General features: G+C 59.8%; 2 protein-coding genes across 6 annotated transcripts in view; one reads left to right on the plus strand and one right to left on the minus strand.

Annotated features, from left to right (window-relative positions):
* CHRNA5 (cholinergic receptor nicotinic alpha 5 subunit) overlaps nucleotides 1–2,068 on the plus strand; it is a 40,314-nt gene extending 38,246 nt beyond the window's left edge. For 2 of the 3 annotated variants that reach the window (XM_025986037.2, XM_025986035.2), the window contains one exon: nucleotides 1,579–2,020. In XM_025986037.2, coding sequence (XP_025841822.1) covers nucleotides 1,579–1,740 — 162 coding nt within the window. In that variant the 3' untranslated portion in view covers nucleotides 1,741–2,020. Of the gene's footprint in view, nucleotides 1–1,578 lie in introns of all 3 variants that reach the window. The other variant, XM_025986036.2, reaches the window with a different exon arrangement.
* Nucleotides 1,266–19,356, minus strand: CHRNA3 (cholinergic receptor nicotinic alpha 3 subunit). Of its 3 annotated transcripts, XR_011999907.1 has the most exons (7): nucleotides 18,519–19,356; nucleotides 17,286–17,425; nucleotides 17,143–17,187; nucleotides 16,177–16,286; nucleotides 11,243–12,254; nucleotides 3,197–5,119; nucleotides 1,266–3,029 (listed from the first exon to the last, which is right to left on the minus strand). XR_011999907.1 is itself a non-coding variant. In XM_025986034.2 (6 exons), exons 1-6 carry the CDS (start codon nucleotides 18,592–18,594, stop codon nucleotides 4,991–4,993), a joined length of 1,512 nt encoding a protein of 503 aa, XP_025841819.1. In that variant the 5' UTR covers nucleotides 18,595–19,356; the 3' UTR covers nucleotides 3,094–4,990. The 3 variants fall into 3 exon arrangements, 2 of the variants coding, with proteins under 2 accessions (XP_025841819.1, XP_072605261.1); XM_025986034.2 differs by lacking the exon at nucleotides 1,266–3,029 and having other exon boundaries at nucleotides 3,094–5,119; XM_072749160.1 differs by lacking the exons at nucleotides 1,266–3,029; nucleotides 17,286–17,425 and having other exon boundaries at nucleotides 3,094–5,119; nucleotides 18,519–19,347.
* Nucleotides 19,357–20,045: the final 689 nt, after the last annotated feature.

Genomic DNA, 20,045 nt, shown 5'->3' on the forward strand with positions numbered 1-20,045 from the left:
ACATAAAACTTTATTAGGGAAAGATAACTCATTGGCTTCTTATTTAAGATTTAAAATATAAAAAAAAAGATTTAAAATACAAGAATTGAACATGAATACAATTCTACTAATGTGATTAGATTGCTTTCTTTCAAAACGTCCAATTTCAGTCTTGTCACTATTTTTTCTCTTGTGTAATTTTTTGAAGCTATGAACCTAGTGTTTTTGTTTGTTTGTTTTGTTTTTGTTTTTAATTTTTTTTTATTTATTTATGATAGTCACAGAGAGAGAGAGAGAGAGAGGCAGAGACACAGGTGGAGGGAGAAGCAGGCTCCATGCACCGGGAGCCTGACGTGGGATTCGATCCCGGGTCTCCAGGATCGCGCCCTGGGCCAAAGGCAGACGCCAAACTGCTGCGCCACCCAGGGATCCCGAACCTAGTGTTTTTATAATTGAATCTGTTTTGAATACTCCCATGAAAATTATCTGAATTCTCATTTCTGAAGCCTTTTTTAAATGGAAAAATTTGTAGTAGGTGTGGGAAGCATCAAAGCAAATCTGGTAAAATCACAGCCCTCCCCTAGAAGGAACATATAGACATATATTTCTGAAAAACTTTTAATGCTTGTGGACTTACAAAGTTTCTATTTCATGATAGTATGATTAGTTTATGAGGTCTGAAGCGATCGATGGAGACTTAAAACATATAGGTGTTAGTTGAATAATGATTTGGATTGAGATGGGATTTAATGAATGTCTATAAAGTGTTATTATGCAGAAGGGCCAGGGCCTATCCCCCTGGAGCCAGTAAATAGATTTTATTTTCAGGGAAAGTAGAGTGTTTACAGCCCCCTGAAGTCCACATTATCCCACAACTGGGGGGCGGAGTTCCCGTGGGGGACCTCCTGCTTCACAAAGTCAGGGGTGAGGGGAGGCCCTGCAGGGGGGCAGTCCCTGGAGCTCAGGGGCTGGTCCATCTGCCCTTCCCTTGAGGTCGCTCACAACTGCGGAGCTCGCTTCCTGCTCAGGCTGCAAAATGAGGCATGAAGTGAGGTCCAGGCCGGCAGATCTGAATTCATGAGTTTAGATTAAAATTACCCCCAGGGAATCCAAAACTAAATAATGCAGGTTGTGGGGCGGGGAAGAAGATTAACTGCTAATAGTTATTATTCCGAACCAACTTTTAATTTGGCTTGAAATTAATTAGGTTCAGGCTGGATTCTCTTTGAAAACTAAAATAAGTACACAGCGCTGGGCAAGAACAAATAACAGAAATAACTATATAATAAGAATCAAAGAGATTTTAGTTTATTATAAAATAAGTAGTATATTCCTGATTTTTATTAAAAATCTATCAAAATATGCCACTTGTAATCTATGACAAATCCAAGTGTGAATTAATAGACTGCGTGGCATGTCTGAAAGCTTGTGGAGTCCCTGCCGGGAAGTGTGTGCTCGAGCTGAGCCCAGGGTCCTTCACTGCTGCGAGGTGGAAACTCATCTTGCCTCTAACCTCGTGTGTAGTATCTTAGGGTAATCGCGCAATTTTAAATCATGTATTTAATGTATGTGTGTTTTTTTTTTCTTTTTTTGCAACAGGTCGTTGAAGATTGGAAATTCATAGCGCAGGTGCTTGATCGGATGTTTCTGTGGACTTTTCTTCTGGTTTCAGTGGTTGGATCTCTTGGGCTTTTCGTCCCTGTTATTTATAAGTGGGCAAACATCGTAGTCCCGGTTCACATTGGAGATGCAAATAAGTGATGCTTCCCAACGGGCCGTAGTTACCAAAGGCATACGTAGCTGTGGACACTATAAAGTTAGAAAATGTAAATTGTGCCTAAAATTGGATGGCAGCCTTAGCAGAGTAACAGTTGCTAACATTGGTTTATCTTAATAGACTGTCCACTGGAACATTTTACCTGCATGACTGAAGCACTTGCTGACTCCACATCTGGTCCAAAAATAGCAGGAGAGTATATGAACTGTGCTAGTGAGAAAATCACATGTGGATCCTGGCAAATAACACCCTTTGTAATCAAAAGCGAAGCTCATCTTTTAATTGTGTCAGAAAACTCCTGTTGCATTTGGAGATTGATTTCAGAGCTTTTCCTGCGTTCGGTAAAGGTACACATTTTAAGTCTCTGTCCTGTATCCGTGGGGAGCGGCCGGCCTTCGGCGTGGGTTCTGCTGCTGTGCTCAGTAAGCGAGCTATGTGGTTTGATCACGACTTAATGTGATGCTGAGTTTCTATGACCAACATTTTCAAAAATGGGAATTCCTTTAAGGCTTACTTTATTCCTTAGCTGCTCCAACTGAACAATTATTGTATTATTTTTGTAGCTTGCTGTCCATTGCAAAATCATACAATAGACAATCCCTGTGGACATGTGCTAATACCTCCTTAACGTTAATTCCAAGCCCTTTGTCTACATTTTCCACAATTAATCATCTTCTGTATAAATTGTAGCATTTCTGTATTCTTCATCTTAGAATAGTCCTCTGCAATCAAGTGAATCCCAGTTTTAAAACTTAAAAAAGAAAAGTCTATGGATACTATCAAATTGTACTGTGAAGAAGCCATCCTCCGAGATGAAAGGTGGTTTCTAGGTGGTAGAAGCACCTCGCTACACGTGGGATTCCGTGGTTCCAACAGTAGCAGCGCTAGAGCCTTCCGGTTGCGAGGGCCTGCAGAGGTCACGGCCTCGGCCTCTCACCGCGTCACCATCTTCAGGACGGACGGTCCATCCCAGGCAAAGGAGCCAGACTTCGCATCTCGGTGGCGCGAGCCGCTGGGCCGGGGAGAGCACAGATGAAAGCACTGCTGCCTCTGACGCAGCTCCTAGCTCCAGAGAGAACCAGTGCCTTCTGTCTAGTGGGTAGCCGTCCGGGGGCGAGCCAAAGCGGGAAGGCAGAGGCGGGCCTCCTCCCTGTGTTCGATCCCAGGCACACGTTCACGGTCATTTCACAAGTGATCGTTCGGATTGAGGAGTGTGAATGCCCGGTAGCTATCCCTGGTGCCTCCTCGGTCCGCGGTACTGTTATTCAAGGTTCTGTAAGGAAACACATTTTACAGAAATCTCCCTCTGACCTCCTGAAACACGAGTCACAGCCGCCTGCAATTTTGTCAGTTTTATTTCTGCAGCCAAAGCATCAGAATGACTGAGGGGGAGATCGAGCTGGTCTCCGCGAAGCCCCCCTCCCCGTGGCGCCTGCTCACCCGCCGCCTGCAGCACGCGAGGCTCCATGGCAGCGGTTCTCGATCCGGCAGTTTTGCCCTCCAGGGGACACCTGGGTTTTGGAGACATTTTTGGTTGCCCAACTGGCAGGGGACCGGGGCCGTGTCACTGGCGTCTAGCGGGCACAGGCCAGGGGGCCTGAAGGTCCCACGATGTACAGGACAGTCCTTCGAGTGCCGCACTATCTGGCGGAAACACCGGTGCAGCCCAGGCCGGGAACTGCTGGCCAGGGGGTTGCCGGCCGTGACTGCGACGCCAGGCCAGCTCCTCACGCGCAGGCCCCGGGGCCGATGCGGGCTAGGGGCGCAGGCTCCGTGGTGGGGCGCGGCGGACCGGGGTGCTGGGGTCCCGGAGGCAGCGGGCGGGGTGTTCCTGAAATAGTCCCGAACTTCGAGGAGATTGCAGCTACCCAAGAAAACCCTCGGGAAACCTGTGATACTGACCCAAACGGAGGCTCGCATTTCTGAACAAGTTTTCCTGTTCAGTTAGGCCTCAACCACTACAAACACGGAAACGGTTTTCTTATTTAGGCCACTTTTACATATTCTGTAGTAGAGTGTACTACTTAACATTGCAGAAAAACTGTATTTTGACATTTCTTTACCAAAAAGGCTGCTTAAATGTTCATTCATCTATAATAAATACGCTTGACATTTTTCTTGCATGAATCCTTTTTGATAAAATCAAGACAACTGGATAAATAAGCAAACCTTGAAATGCCACAAACAATGCTGGTAGCTTGATGATAGGAGATGGGAGAAAGCCAATAAAACTCTTGGAAGAAAACAGGAGAAATTCTTTACAACACTTGAGTTGGCAGTGATTTCTTGGATGTGACACAAAAGAGCACAGGTGACAAAAAACTGACAAACTGGAATTAATGAAAATTTAAAGATTTTGTGCATCAGAAGACACTATCCACAGGGTGAAAAGACAACCCACAGAGTGAGAGAAAATATTTACAAACCACATGTCTGATAGGAGGTTAGCATCTGGAATAATTAGAGAACTCCTAAAACTTAACAAAATAACCCAAACAGCTCAGTTGAGAAATGAAACAGGACCCGAACAGACGACATCTCTCCAAAGAAGACGACACACAGCCGACAGGCACGGGAGAGGATGCTCAGCTGACTCATCATCACGTAAATGCAAATCAAAACCGCAGGGAGGTGGCGGCTGTTATCAGGGAACCAGTGCTGCTGCGGATGCGGATGCGGGGACGAGCCCTCAGGGAGTGCGACATGGTGCAGCCACGGTGCAAAACAGGACGCTGCTTCCACAAAAAGTTAAAAATAGGGTTACTGCGGGAGCCAATCCACAGCTGGGCACGGACCCCAGAGAACGGAAGGCAGGGTCTCCAACACGTCCCTGTCCACCCGGTTCACAGCAGCATGTCCGGTGGCAGCCGAACTGCGGAGCCGCCCAAGCGGCCCTCGAAGCTACACACGCGGGAGCGTCCTCAGCCTTGGAGACAAGGACGTCTGACACCTGCTGCGACACGGCGGAGCCTTGAGGACATTCTGCTCCGTGAAATAGGCTGGTCGCAGAAGGACAGACCCCGCGCGTCGGCTCGTGTGGGGCAAGGTAGGCGAGGTCCTACAAGCCGAGCACCTGGGTGTGGGGGGGGTGCTGCGTGGCAGCGCCACGGTGTGTCCCACCAGGACCTGCGCGCCCAGAGAGGATAAAGATGGCAACGGCCGCGGGTCCGTGCACTTCCCCACGGGAGAGCCCCCCGTCCCCCCACGAGCACGGCCCCGGCAAGCACTGGGCACTCAGGCGTCGTCCCTGGCCAGCAGGGGTTGCAGAAACAGCCCCGCCGTGCCCAGAATGCACACCAGGATGAAAACCCACAGAAAAATGCGGTCGATGACCATGGCAACATACTTCCAGTCGTCCTGGATCTGAAAAACAGAAATAAACGCTGTGAAAGAGGAAAAAATAAAGCACGACGGGAAGGCAGAGTGAACAGGGTTTCGGTACCGAGCATCGGATACACACGCAGCAGCAGAGCCGCCCTGCCGCCAACACGTGAGAAACCTCGGGTCCCTAGTGGGGTCTGAGGAGCGCCACCGTCCTCATGTTTCTCCTCGTACGCTGCGAGAAACACATGTAAACTATTCACGGCTTCTCTGCTGGGATCAGCAAGTTCCCAGAGCACTCAGCTGGCCCAACGGGTAGAGCCACATAGGGCCTGTGGCTCCTGATCTCGGGGTTGTGAGTTCAAGCCCCACATTGGATATAGGGCTTTCTGTAAAAAAAAAAAACCTACAAATTTCTTAACATATATAATCTATTTTTTTTCTTTCTTTTAAAAAATATTTTATTTCTTAGCACAAGCAGCAGGGAGGGGCAGAGGGAGAGGGAGAAACAGAGTCCCCACTAGGCAGGGAGCCCAAAGCAGGACTAGATCCCAGGACCCCGAGATCACGACCTGAGCCGAAGGCAGATGCTTCACCAACGGAGCCCCCCAGGTGCCTCATACATTATTTTTTTTCTAACCTGATTTCTAATTCATAAGGTTAGTAAAGCAAGTTATTGACTTGTGCCCCTGTGGGAGGACTCCTGGACCTCATGAGAGTAGGTGAAACAACCCACCCGTCATTTACCATCGCTTCCAGGTACTGTTCTTACCCAGTTTTAGATACTAATTTCCTCTGAGCATCTGTTTCCACATAAAAGAAGCATAGCAGGGCAAGGCCATCTTTGTCATCCCCACGGCCCCTCCCCAGGCCCAAGCAAGCGAAGATCCTCTTCACCTGTGAGGCCAAAGTATCACAGAATTCTGCGCAGTGATCAGAGAGGCTGAGAATCAGAAATAATTGCTGACAATAAAGTAAGAGATGGAAGAAAGCAGGACTAATTGCATATAACGTTGCTTTGGTTCAGGCTTGAAATAGGAAGGAGCATTGTGTGTTAATTATACTCCTAGACAACTCAGAAAGCAAGGAAACTGTAATTGAATTGAAGAAGAGAGAACCCATGAATCAACTGATTTTGAAGAAATAATCGCATAATAAAGAGGCAGCATGTGATTTAGTAATTTAATTAAGTGCAGTGAAATGGGGCCGGGAGACAAGAGACAAGCGTTTTCTTTCCCCATCTTGAGCTGAAGTAGATGCGGGCCCCTGCAGACAGCCTCGGCTAAAATTAGACTTGTAATGCCACGTTTGCCAGGTAGTCCATTCGAATTCCTGAGACGGTGGCTTGTAAGTGCCGCAGACGCACAATAGACCCTGTGATCCCGCCCCGCTGCGCTGCCAGCTATGCCCCAGTGGCCGCAGGCAGAGGGGGAAGCAGACACTGATTTCAATCCTAGTGTCTGAGGAATTGTGACCTCTCGTCACCTCGATTTGTCTGTAAAATGCAGGTACGAACAGAACTCAGCGTCCTCTATCCTGTACCCTCCCTTCCCACGACCCTCAGTTTCTTTCCCGCGATTAAGACCTTCTCATGGTTTGCCTCTCTGATTTTATTTTTTCTTCCCTTCCCCTATGTTTCTCTGTTTTGCTTCTTAAATTCCACATATGAATCAAACCATAATTCTCTTTCTGACTTACTTCGCTCAGCATGATACCCTCTAGTTCCATCCACAGCGTTGCAAATGGCAAGAACCCATTCTTCCAATGGCTGAGTCAGGCCCCATCTACACTGCATCTGTATCCGTCCACCTGTCGGAGGCCATCTCAGCTCCCCCCACAGGCTGACTCTCGTGGACACCGCTGCCGAGATGCCCCCTCGGATCACCGCATCTGCGTCTACAGGGTAAATCCCCAGTAGTGCAGTTGCTGGGTCGCACGGGAGCTCTGTATTCGATGAGCCACCGACGTCTGAAGCTAATGCACTCTGTTAATTCGTTGACTTTAGATAGTAAAAACAAGCAGTGCTCGCTGGGCGGTGAGTGAGAAGACGTGCTGGCACGTGGCACCATGACGATGCCTCAGGATCGCCACACTGATAGACCACCTTTCTCTGACTACGGATCCTTCTCTGACAGCGGTTTGCGGACCACGCCCGGTGCCCGTGAGCACAAGCTGCACCAAGAGCCGGCTGCAAACAACTTGTCAGTCTAGCTGCTAGTCTTGGAGGCACGATGATACGGGCTGTTTTCTGGAAACTTTGGAACTAATGATAACAGAGAAGCATCAGGCAAGATGCTGAACTAGCACAAGATCTTGGCTGGTTCTCTCAGCCCGGCCCTGGAACATTCCAGAAGCAAGAGGAGCCTTGTGTGCTGGGGGCTGGCTGCTCCTGGCCAGGTGGGGCCTACCGAGGGTGGGCTGGGGACAGCTTTGGGCTCTGCTCTTCTCACCCCCCATGCCTTGCGTCTTTGCAGCCTGTCCACACCCCGCCCAGAGGGGCAGGTGCACGGATGACACTGTGGCTGGCAGAGGTGAAATGTCAGGAGGCCAAGCCGTCCCTTGAGCGACAAGGTCACTTGGCGGGAAGGAGGCACCTCTGAAGGGCCCTGGTCTAGTCTGAGGCCACGTGGGCCTTCTGGAACCTCCCCAAACACAACCCAGCAAGGATGGCTGAACCCCCAGGAGAAGTGACTTTACCGGGCCTCCGGACACAAACTACCAGTTGAAAGGAAATTCACGCGACACGTTAATGACTTAAATAAAACATGAGACCCGCAGAGATGACAAAGTATTAGAAACACAAAGAATAAGCAGGGTCACAGCACCAAATTAGACAAGTCAAGGAAAAGTCTGAAAACATAGGACAGCCAGCAGGAGGGACCTGCGAGGAGGGGTGAGGGCGGGGGCGGGGAGGCAAGGCTGGGCCGTGGCTTCAGGCTCCGTCGCGGTCACCGGGGAGCAGCCTTGTCGTGTTTTTCAAGGAAAAGAACGTCAAGTCTAGACTCTAGTCTCCAGCTGAGCCCTTATAAATGAGTGTTTCTGGCCTCGAAGCGCGCAGTCCCTGACTGCTCAGCCCGGGTCCGGGAGAGGGCGGCGCAGGGGTGCGGGGGGGCTGGGGGGCGGCGCAGGGGTGCGGGGGGGCGGAGAGGGCGGTGCGGGGGGGCGGAGAGGGCGGCGCAGCGGTGCGGGGGGGGGGGGGGGGGCGGAGAGGGCGGTGCGGGGGGGGGGGGGGGGCGGAGAGGGCGGCGCAGCGGTGCGGGGGGGCGGAGAGGGCGGTGCCGGGGGGGGGGCGGGGGGGCGGAGAGGGCGGCGCAGGGGTGCGGGGGGGCGGAGAGGGCGGCGCAGGGGTGCGGGGGGGCTGGGGGGCGGCGCAGGGGTGCGGGGGGGCGGAGAGGGCGGTGCGGGGGGGCGGAGAGGGCGGTGCAGGGGTGCGGGGGGGCGGAGAGGGCGGCGCAGCGGTGCGGGGGGGGGGCGGAGAGGGCGGTGCGGGGGGGGGCGGAGAGGGCGGCGCAGCGGTGCGGGGGGGCGGAGAGGGCGGTGCGGGGGGGGGGCGGAGAGGGCGGCGCAGCGGTGCGGGGGGGCGGAGAGGGCGGTGCGGGGGGGGGCGGAGAGGGCGGCGCAGCGGTGCGGGGGGGCGGAGAGGGCGGTGCGGGGGGGGGGCGGAGAGGGCGGCGCAGCGGTGCGGGGGGGCGGAGAGGGCGGTGCCGGGGGGGCGGGGGGGCGGAGAGGGCGGCGCAGGGGTGCGGGGGGGCGGAGAGGGCGGCGCGGGGGGTGCGGGGAGTGCGCGGAGGGCGCCCGGCGGGCGGGAGCGGGCGCAGGTGCCTCGCGGGAGCCGGGCGGCCCAGCTGTGAGGACTCCGGGCTCCGGACCCGGTTCAGACTCGGGCAGAGCAAGAACCAGGCGAAAAGGAAGAGTCCCCGGGGTAGGGCAGGGGCGACCTGCGGGCCCCGCGGCACCGGCACCGACGAGCGACCCGCGCCTCCCCCAGCAGCAGGCGGGCGGTCGCCGGACCAAGAGGCCCGGACACCCCTGCGCGGGCCGGGGCGCACCTCTCCGACCGCGAGGACGGCTCCAGCGCTGGAGCTGCCCCCGGAGCCCCCCTCCCCTGGAGCCCCCACCAGCCCCCTGCAGGCCCCTGCTGGAGCCCCCATTGGAGGCCCCCCCCGCCGGAGCTGCCCCCAGAGCCCCCGAACCCCCCCCCCCAGCTGTCCCCGGAGCCCCCTGGAGCCGCTGTTTCCTGGACCATCCACCAAGAGCGCGTCCAGGGGGCCCCAGCCCGGAGGGTTGATACAACCAAGCTCCTTACTGAGGAGACCAAGTGCGAACCCGCGGCGAACCCGAAAGCAGCCGCGGGGGGGGGGGATTCCTGCTATTTCTGGAAGGACGGTGCCCCGGGGGACCCCCTGCCGCCAGTTTGCTGCTGACCTATCTTCCTGGCACCTCAGCGTGGCTTCCCTTCTAGTGTCACTTTTACCAAGTGTCCTCCGCTGCGGGGAGCCCGGGGTGCAGCTCCCGACCCACGGCCACACACCTGCATCCTTCCTAAGCTTCTGGCTTGCTCGGGGCCTGGTGGGCGGGCAGGGCAGGGTGCAGCGCCCGCAAGCGCCATGAGCCTCGGAGAGGTCTCAGGACCTCACACTGGGTTCCACCGCTTGCTCCCACGGAAGTTAAACGTGTGCGGGCCTTGTTGGCCAGACTGCGGGGCCGTGACAGTCACCGCAGCGCTCGTGGGTGGGGCGCAGGGACAGGCGGCCCTCATGCCCCCACTTGCACGCTGGCCAGAGCGGGCAGGGAGGGGCTGTCATCCAGGCCCCTCGGGGCTAATCCCCACCCGAGCTTCGGGCCGAGGTCTGGCAATGAGCTCTTTGCTAATAAGCAACTTAAGGCAGAGCCAATTAATTTCAAAGCAGAGCTTCTTAGAAAATTAGGATTCTGATAACCTCGTGGGGAAACAGAGGGTCAGGAGGAGCCGGACCCACAATATTAGTGGAAAACCTCCCTCCTATACTTGACGATGGTTTCCGTGTAAGATCTATGGAGGAGATACAAGTTCACCCAATTAAAGACAATGAGCAGGAGAGTGTGAGGGGATGCCTCACGAAAGAAAGTACACAGACGGCCAATAAGGGTCTGAAAAAGTCACTCCTCAGCAGGGAGAAGCCAACTGGAACGGCAAGGAGGCACCAGCTCACGGTGTCGGGGTCGGGGTGTGCCGGGGTCCTGGGGCTCTCAGACAATCCAGGGCTGGGGCGCCCACTGGCCCCGCACATGGAAACCTCGCGGTATCCCCGAGGTTAAAGGTACCTCTCCGCAGCCCTCGGCCACCCCACTGCTCGCGTATGTCCAAAGAACACGAGTGCAGACGCTCAGCAGGGCACGCAGGTAGGAACACGGGCGGCACCTTTCCTCACAATAGCCCCAAACCAGAAGGGCCAAGTGCAGCAGCTGCGGGATGAAGCGGCAGCACGTGGCCCAGCCCCGCTGTGGACGTTACACAACAGGAACAACCAGGACAAACCTCAAAGACCTCTTGCTGAAGGAAGGAGGTCAGACGCGGAAGGGTGTGTGCTGTGCAATTCCATTTATATGAGGTCCAAGGAAGGTAACCGGAGTCCAGGGGGTCAGGATCGGTCATGGTGGGGGTCACGGGGAAGGGGCACTGGAACCACCCCCACGTCCTTACTCAGCTCAGGGTGACAGGGGTGTACACATAACACAAAAGAGGCGTGTACTTGGGGCGCTGGGGGCTCCATCAGTGAAGCGGCTGCCTTCGGCTCAGGTCACGGCCTCAGGGTCCTGGGGTTGAGCCCCATGCTGGGATCTGCTCCTCCCCCTGCCTCTCCCCCCCACCCCCTTGTTGCGTTCACTCTGTCTCTCATGCCCTCTGCTAGACAAGACAAGAGGCATACAGCCGATGCCTAAGGGGGGGCAAACAGAATTGGAAAGTGACACCTGGGACGCGGCTGCCCAGGGCTGGGGAGGAGGCTAGTCCAGCGCCCTTTTCCGGCTCCTCTGTGACCGGGTCCTGCCAGGCCTGGGCAGGGCCGCGCTGCCCGCAGGGACGCAGCACATGCAGGGACAGCTCCCTGGACAGGGCAGCCCGCTGGGCCCCGGCTCTAACATCACCCACGCCAAGCGTCTGCCGAGGGGAGTAACACATCTTACCTCTTTGGCGTCGTTTTGTGCTTTCATGTTCTCGGCGATGTACTTGACACTCTGGATGGCTTCTTTGATTTCCGGTGACAGGGCCGAGAGGGATAGCGCGGCACTGATGGACTCAGAACTGGAGCTCCTGGGGAGGTTGGCGCTGAAGTTGGAGATTTTTATCCTGCGGTGGCGGCAGTGGCTGCACGCGCCGTCCTGGCAGGCGCAGCCTTCCTTGCAGCCTCTGGTCTCCGCGCGGCGGAAGCAGTTCAGCGTGGAGAGCTCCGCGTGGTAGGAGGACCTGGGCTTCTGGGCGTGGCCGTCACTGCCCCCCGGCCGGGTCATGAACATGACCCTGGGAAGCAAGTGGAGGAAGATGGTCTTCACCCACGTGGGCATCGTGTGCGTGGTCGGGGTTCTGTAATGCACGTTGAGCACGAAGACTGTGATGACGATGGACAGCGTGACGAAGATCATGGTGAAGAGCAGGTACTCGCCGATGAGCGGGATGACCAGCGAGGTGGAGGGGATGGTCTCGGTGATGACCAGGAGAAACACGGTCAGGGACAGCAGCACGGAGATGCAGAGCGTCACCTTCTCGCCGCAGTCGGATGGCAGGTAGAAGACGAGCACGGTGAGGAAGGAGATGAGCAGGCAGGGGATGATGAGGTTGATGGTGTAGAAGAGCGGCAGGCGGCGGATGTAGAGCGAGTACGTGATGTCGGGGTAGATCTCCTCGCAGCAGTTGTACTTGATGTCGTGCTTGTAGCCGGGGGCCTTGATGATGGCCCACTCGCCGCTCTCCCAGTAGTCCTTGAGGTTCATGGAGGAGCCGATGAGGACCAAGTCGATTTTGGCCTTGTCGTAGGACCAGGAGCCAAACTTCATGGTGCAATTTTGGTAATCAAACGGAAAGTAGGTCACGTCGATCTTGCACGAGCTCTTAAAGATGGCGGGAGGAATCCAAGTCACCTCCCCCGTGTACTTGAGGAGAGCTTTGGTCTTGTCATCCACCTGGAAGTCCCCGACAGCACTGCGGAGACACACGCCATTACCACCGCCGCCCTGGGCCAGCTTCTCGCACCGCCCGCGGCAGGTGCAAGGTGCCGCCTGTAAAGCTGCCCCGTGGGAGGGCTCACCCTGTGCGCGCTCGCCACCCTGCCACCCACTCCCAGGCACCTCCCTGCGCCCTCCAAGACTCCGATGTTTACTGGGACTCCCAAGTGCCACAAAGGGTCTGCTTCCCCTAAAAGCACCTGGGGGGATGTCGTCCTTGAGGCAGGAGACCTTGGGGGTATTTGCCCCTTCTGCTGTCGCTTAGACCTCGGACCCGGTCAACACCTCATTCGGGCTCCGGCGGGCGCCTCCCATGTGCACATGGGCGTGTGAGGCCAGGCTGTGGGGCCCACTCCCCCCGCCCGTGTGACCCTGCTCTGCCCACCCCCACCCCCCACCCCCCCAGGGCTCCTCTGGGTCAACAATCACAGTTTCTGATTCTTTGTCTTTCAAATCCTGTACTAGGGCTCCTCTGCCTTCCAGGTCCCGAGTTGCCCCCACTTCCTCCCCTGTCTACACAGAGCCCGACCGAGTCCGAGTCCGCAGGGACAGGGCAGTGGGCCCTGCAGGGGGACCCCAGGGCCCCGCGCTCCGCATCAAGCCCCGCAGAGGGACCCACCCCATCCACCTCGGGAGCTAGAAGGAGGACAACGGGCGTTTCGGGAGAGCCGAGAGCTCCGTGTCACTTAGCCAGACCGGGTGAGACAGAGGGACGCGTCCTGCCGGTCGCCGCCTCCACCTCCCGAGCCTCGGTGGCCCGTGTGAAGACCCCAGGCTCCGCCTCCGCTCCCGGCCATGCGGTGCCCACTTTCTCATGCCATTCCTCCCAGCTCTGGCTCCACGAGCCGCCAGTGCCGGCCTCATCCTCCCGAAGGACCCCCGAGGCCTGCTCGGGGCCGAGAGGAGCCCCAGAGGACGGAGGCCCCAGGGCAACCTCCTGCGGAGCCCAGGCTCAACGAAACTCACGGCCTCGGGCCCCCATCCTAGGGGCGAAGCAGCCACCCTGTCCCTGGGGCTACGGCCACCCCAGGGTGGACGGCGGAGGGGCTGCGGCCGAGACTGGCCCAGAGTCCAAACCACTGGCTCCCAGGCCCGCTCCAGTCCAGCGCCCGCGTCCTCCTGGAGGGGAAGCCGGCATCGGACCCCAGGGGTTCCACCCAGAATTGGCGGCGGAGCCTCGACCCCGTGGGGCCTGGGGCCCAAGTGAGGGGTTGCAAAACCACCTGTGCGCCCAAAGGCCAAACACCAGGGATCAGTGTGCCTGGGGGCTGGTGTCCGTTTCCCGCTTGTTTCTGGGGATCCAGACCCGAAGGCCCGTCTGCTGGGCGGCAGCGTGCTCTCTGGCCTCCGCCACCAGCAAGCAGGGTAGACAAAGGCCTCGGCGGCACGACAGTGGCCAGACAGGGACTGAAAGGAATGACCTGAAAATAAATGGCCTCTGCCTCAGGGTGTCCGGAGCCAGCGGGCAGCAAGAGACGGGGTGGGAGGGGTCCGGGTGCCCTGCGAGGGGAAGAGGAGGCGGGTGGGTGCGCGACCCCGAGGACTTGCTCTAGGGGAGCCTGAGCTTCGCGGGGGGGAAGGGCAGCGAGCCGTGTGGACACTGTCTCCGAATTCCCTACAGTGGGAAGACAGGCAGCAGGAGGACGAAGGAAAGCCCCCTGACCACGTCCCCAAAGTCAGGTCATCACAACCCCAGCAGCTTCAGAGTAGGAGTGTGGGGACCGGAGCGAGCGCGGGGGCCTTCCTGCAACCGTGGGAGGCTGGCCTGGTGGGGGACAGGGAGGTCCTGCGTCCCCAGGGCCCCAGACACAGAATCCACCGTGTGCAGAAGCCTTGGGAGGGGGAACAGTGAGAAGGGGCCACAGCTTCCGGCCTGCAGAGAACTGAGAAGGTGATGGGGTGCACAGAGGGCCTGAGGGCAAGGCCCCCGGGGCCGCTGCAGGCTCGAGGTCTCCCCCAAACTCCCTCCTCGGAGCACAGAGACCCACCTCCGAGAAAAATGCTGCTTAGGGTAGGACCCCGGTTAAACGGGGTCAGAAAAGGGTTGAGAAGAGAAAGAAGATGTTCACAGGCCAGAGGAGCAGCGCGGTGGCTGTGCCCACCCAGGGGCCCCCCGGCCCAGAGGCTCCCAGGCCTGTCCGCAACGTTCAGCAAAGGCCACGTCTGCGCAGGAGCATCGCGGGGCTGCGGTGCGAGAGGCGTGCATGTGCGAAGCTCCAAGCCCCAAGCGGAGGCCCGCGTCCCGGGGCAGCCCCAGAGCAGGCGGGTAACCTGATTTACAGGCTGAGGCCACTAAGCCACGAGTGGGAGCCCACGGAGCGGCCAAGCAGAGGCTAAGCGCGCGGCTGGAGCGCAGCAGGTGAATCGAGACTCGGCGGCTGGGGAAAGAATCAGGGAGAGAAACAAAACCACCCCAGAAGCAAAGCCCGAAAGCAGCAAAACACCACGGCGCGCACGGCCACGGGCACCCAGGGAGAGGACAACCGTCTACACGGAGCAGGGAGGAGAGCCCGAGAGAAGAATCGAGAACGCAGCCGGAGAAGTTCAGGGTGCGAGCACAAGGGCCCGAGAGGAAGACCAGCGCAGCGGAACAGATCTGTCCCGGGACCGAGGAAACGGCTTGTCGCGTGGCCGCGGCGGGGCTCAGGCAAGGGAAGCCGCGTGTCTGGGATGGTCCTGCTGCGCTGCGTGGCCCCGGCGAGCCCATTGGTGTCCCTTCCCCTCGCAGGGCCACCCAACTTCACCTGAGCACACAGATTTTCACAGCGACACCTCGTACCCGAAGACAGGGTCAGCGTTTCAGAGATGTTCATGGAAGCCGGGGCTCGGCCACGGGTTTATGTCCCCTGCCTGGTACCACAGGGTACCGTGAGTCATGAGCTCGTCACCGTTCGTGCCCGTGCGTCCTCTGAGGGCGCCGTGGCCCCGGGGAAGTGCTGTGCGTGGCCGTGCAGAGAACCTGAGCTCTAACTGGGAGGCAGGAGCTGCTGGGTCCCTCTCAGGAGACTCCCTGTGCCCTCTGCTCCTGACCACATCCCACCTGCAGCGTCTCCCTGAGGCCCAGCTTTGTTAGGCTCACACCCTGACGCTCCCCGGCTGTTTGCCCACGGCTGCCAGCAAGGAAGCAGCTCTAACATTCAAATTATGACATTAGAATTTTTGCACATTTTCTTGATTCTAGCTTAGCAACGGTTCCCCACGCCGCAGCCACCTCCCTGGTGGCTCCTGGGTCAGGAGGCTGCTGGGGCTGCTCCTGTGCTGCAGACCAGCAGGGCCTCTTGTGTCCCAGTTGTGTGGAGACTCCATCTACAAACACAAGTTGTATGAAAGAAGCCTCGACGAGCGATGCTTTTCCTTGGAAAACCAGTAAAAACACCCAAGCCGAACCACGGCCCTCTGTGGAGTGGCGCAAGACCCTTCTTTTAGCCAGCGACTAGAAAGTGGGACTCGGCCGGAAATATACCTTCAGTCCTAATGATTGCGACATATTTAGCGTCTGCTAATCCGGCACAAAGAACCTGAACTCAGAACATGTTTGCCCACGACGCAGCTTAGCTGTGGACACGGCCAGGTGCTCAGGCTGGTTTTGGAGGTGCCACGGTGGGCAGGCTGGGACCCGCAGAGGAAGAGCCTACAAGACGCAGGGCACCAGAGGCAGGGGTGTGGGGCTCTCTGTGGTCCTGGCCTTCGGGGCCCATCGGCCCTGGTGGGGGCCCTGGTGGCCGGCTCCCCGCCCTGGCCGCACCCTGGGACACTGCCCTCCCGGGTGTGGCAGGTGGCGGGAGTCAGGGCGCATATCCCCGGCACTGGGCATACAGTAGGTGCTCAGTAAATCCCTGTGGCACTCATCCAGGCAGCCGCCCTGGAAAGGGCCCAGGCCGAGGGCCAGCAGCACTCACTTGTTGTACAGCACGATGTCTGGCTTCCAGATCTTCTGCGCGGGGACACGCATGAACTCCGCCCCATCGTAGTCCGCAGGGTTCCACTTCAGCTTGTAGTCGTTCCAGATCTGCAGAGAGGCGGCAGGGGCAGGGGAGCAGGGGGCAGGGCCCACACAGTGTCCTCCCTCTGGGGGGCCCCACCTCCGTGGTGCGGGTGCGGGGGTTGGGGGGACAGCTCGGGCTGAGTGTGCCAGCCACCTCCAGGGCAAGTGGCACAGATCGCCAGGGTCTCGTAGCCGCTGCGGGCGCAGGCTAGCCGGTCCGTGCCTGAGTGCCTGCGGTTTACACGCCCGAGTGGCTCTCCAGGGTGGCTGGGCACACGTCCCCCCAGCCCCAGGACGGGCGCTAACCCGCCTTGGGGTTAAGCAGCCTGGTGTGGGAGGGGTTCTGGGGAAGGAGCCATGAGCCCGCTGGGACGGGGCAAAGGCCGGGGGTGGCCGACAAGGGACGGGGCAAAGGCCGGGGGTGGCAGGCGCGGGGGGGGGGGGGGGGGACTGCACCCTCCTGGCCGCGACCGTTGCAGGAGTCCAGGGAGGCACTGGTCAAGGTGCGGACAGAGCCCCCAGGGGTGGGGCACGTGGGGCCGGTTTCTTGGCCTCCCTCTGACAGGGGAGCCCGGAGCCCCTGCCCCCGCGCTACCAAAGGAGCCGACAGCATCTGCTTCTACGAACAACGAACAACGGTTCCTGCACGAAGGGGAGGAGGTGGCGGGGGACAGCAGCGCAGGTCTGTGCCCGTCTGCTGCGTGTGGAGGTCTCTCCCTCCAGGCGGCACCGGGGTCTTGAGGGCCCGGCCAGGGGGACCACGCAGCAGTGCAGGGACCCCAGCCCAGGGGGCCCCGCAGGGCCAGTCGCCGGTCCTCCCAGTGGCAGCAGGTACAGCGGTCACCACCGGAGGCAGCAGCGCGCCAGGCCCCTCACTCACTTGCTTCAGCCACAGGTTGGTCTCCATGATCTGGTTTACTTCGTCCTGGAGGAGGCGACAGCGACCATGACTACAGACTGAGGTGGCTGGGGAAGGCTCCGCGGAGGCCCACACCCCACGGCCGCGCCCGGCTCTGCACTCACCACCTTCACCAGCTGAGACATGGACACCTCAAACTGGATGATGACCGGCTCCGATACGTTGGCCACGGGCCGGATGATCTCATTGTAATCCTCGAACAGCCGCTCAAACAGGCGGTGCTCAGCCTCGGAGGCCAGGGCCCCTGAGGGAAGCAGCCGTCACCCTTCCCTGGCCAGGGACAACACCCACCACGGTCTCACCACGGGCCCGTGGAGCTCCAGACTTCGGACGAGGCCCACTCCCCCGAGTTACAGACAGGGAAACTGAGGCCCATGAGACACCTGGGGTCACACATCCAGGGGGAAACCGTGGTCACAAGTCTGGGCCGGAAGGTGGGTAGATCTGGTGCAAACCCTGCCCGGCTCCCTGGAGGCTGCGTAAGCTTGGAACTTGTTTCTTTACCTGTGAGCATCCATCGCCTCTGTCAGCTCACGGGCTGCTAGTGGGGGGTCCGGGGTGAGAGCCAAGCACTCCCCTCACCTGCTACGCAGCCCAGGTACGGCCACCACTTCCAGGAAGCACCGTGGCCAGTCCATGCCCAGGGCTCAGTACCCCCCTGTCGGAGCCCCACCCTGGTGCCGCTGCCCCTCCAGTCTGCCCGGCACCCTGCAGGGGTTTGGTCCCCAGCCCTCTGAGAAGCTGGGCGTCTCCGTGGCTCCATGATCTGGGAGTGGGACCCGGGGTCCTGCTGGATCTTTTTCCAGCCTCATCAAAGACCTGACCTCCCCCCAGAGGGGGATGGAGGGGTGGGGGGTGGGGTGGGGAGGCCACCCCTTGGTTGCTAAGCACCGGCCAGTCAGCTGCCTGCCTTCCCACTTGCAGGTGGGAGGGCAGGATCCCTGGGAAGGCTAAGCCAGCTTGCCCCACTTGGAATGGTCTTGCCTGTTGTGCCCCCAAACAGTGGGGTCCTCAGCCGCGAGGGGCAGGGGGTCCCCCAACACGTCCCCCTTCAGCCCCTGGCGCCAGGGCCCTCCTCCTGCCCGGGCTTCTCTCCCACCCGCAGGGGTGGGCATGGGGGGCGCGGCCCCAGGCTCCCAGCGATGGCCCCTCCCGTAGGTGGCAGCGGCCTCCTCTCCGGCCATCCCGGCCTCAGTTTCCCCATCTGTTGGTAGCACAAGCGCGTGGGCCGGATGCGCAGTGGAACCGATGCCCCGGGCGCCCACCCCGGAACCCCCGCGCCTCTGGGTGGAGGGGGTGGCCATAGGGGAAACGGGGCCCTCCACCCTCGCCCCTACCTGGCAGCAGCAGCACCAGCAGCAGCAGCAGTGGCGGGAGCTGCGGGCCCCCGGCTCGGCGCGGGTGGGCGCCCATGCTCCCCGCAGAGTCCCCTGCGGCCCGAGGAGAGCCTGACGGTGGGGGGTGGGGATGCCGGGGCGCGGGGCTGGGACGGGGCGCGGAGCTGGGGCGCGGGGCGCAGAGCCGGAGGGTGGGGGGGCGCGGGGTGCAGAGCTGGGGCGCGGAGCTGGGGCGCGGGGTGCAGAGCCGGAGGGTGGGGGGGCGCGGGGTGCAGAGCTGGGGCGCGGAGCTGGGGCGCGGGGTGCAGATCCGGAGGGTGGGGGGGGGCGCGGGGTGCAGAGCTGGGGCGCGGAGCTGGGGCGCGGGGTGCAGATCCGGAGGGTGGGGGGGGCGCGGGGTGCAGAGCTGGGGCGCGGAGCTGGGGCGCGGGGTGCAGAGCCGGAGGGTGGGGGGGCGCGGGGTGCAGAGCTGGGGCGCGGAGCTGGGGCGCGGGGTGCAGATCCGGAGGGTGGGGGGGGCGCGGGGTGCAGAGCTGGGGCGCGGAGCTGGGGCGCGGGGTGCAGAGCCGGAGGGTGGGGGGGCGCGGGGTGCAGAGCTGGGGCGCGGAGCCGGGGCGCGGGGTGCAGAGCCGGACGGTGGGGGGATGGCGCGATGCCGGGGCGCGGAGCTGGGGCGCGGGGCGCGGGGCTGGGGCGCGGGGCTGGTTCTCGAGCTGTCCGCCGGCCCCTCCCGCGGGTGTGAGCGGAGGCTCGGCTGCTGCGCGCGGCGGCGGAGGCGGGGCGTGCGGGGCGGCCCGGCCTCCCTCCCGCGGTGGAGCCCCCCCACCCCGAGCGCCGCCGGGAGGAGGGCCGCGGGGCGCAGGAGAGGCAGGGACACGCCCTCCAAGCGGGGCTCGGTCCGGCGCCCTAAGGACGCGCGGGGTCTCGCCGGCGGGTACTGCGATGCCTCGCGTCGTCCTGCTGCGGGGGCGCGGCTGGGGCCGGGGGACGCGCCCCGTTCGCAGCCGCTGGTACCGCTGGGGACGGAGGAGGGGCTGCGGGCCCCGGGCTGTTTGAAGGGCTCCTCGTTAAGGAGTGAAGAGAAGGAAAGACCTGAGGCCGCCAGGTGCAGCCCGGGAGGCTCCTGGCTTCCGCGCCCCCCACCCGCGGCGGGGGCACCTGCGACCCAGGCCTCTCTGTTATTCCCAGGATGGGTTGCTTTAAACCCAAACCAAAGGAGACCTTTTGCAGGACTCAGGAAATGCCAGAATTGGGGCCAATCTCTCGGGCCCCCTGTAGAGCATTCTCATTCTCAAGGTAAAAGCCCCTAAATTTGAAAAATATTGCAACTCAGGTATGCAACCAAGAACTTGTATCCAGAAGATATAAAGCACCCTGAAAACTCAGAAGTAAGAGTAGATAGATATGAGGGTCTTGTTGGGGGTGAGGCAAGTGTTCTGAAACTGGATTATGGTGATAAACTTACTAAAACTCCTTGAATTATATATTTTAAAAGGGTGGATTTTATACTATATATGTCACGCCTTA

Source organism: Vulpes vulpes, chromosome 2, assembly GCF_048418805.1.
Source record: "Vulpes vulpes isolate BD-2025 chromosome 2, VulVul3, whole genome shotgun sequence".
NCBI classification, from domain to species: domain Eukaryota; kingdom Metazoa; phylum Chordata; class Mammalia; order Carnivora; family Canidae; genus Vulpes; species Vulpes vulpes.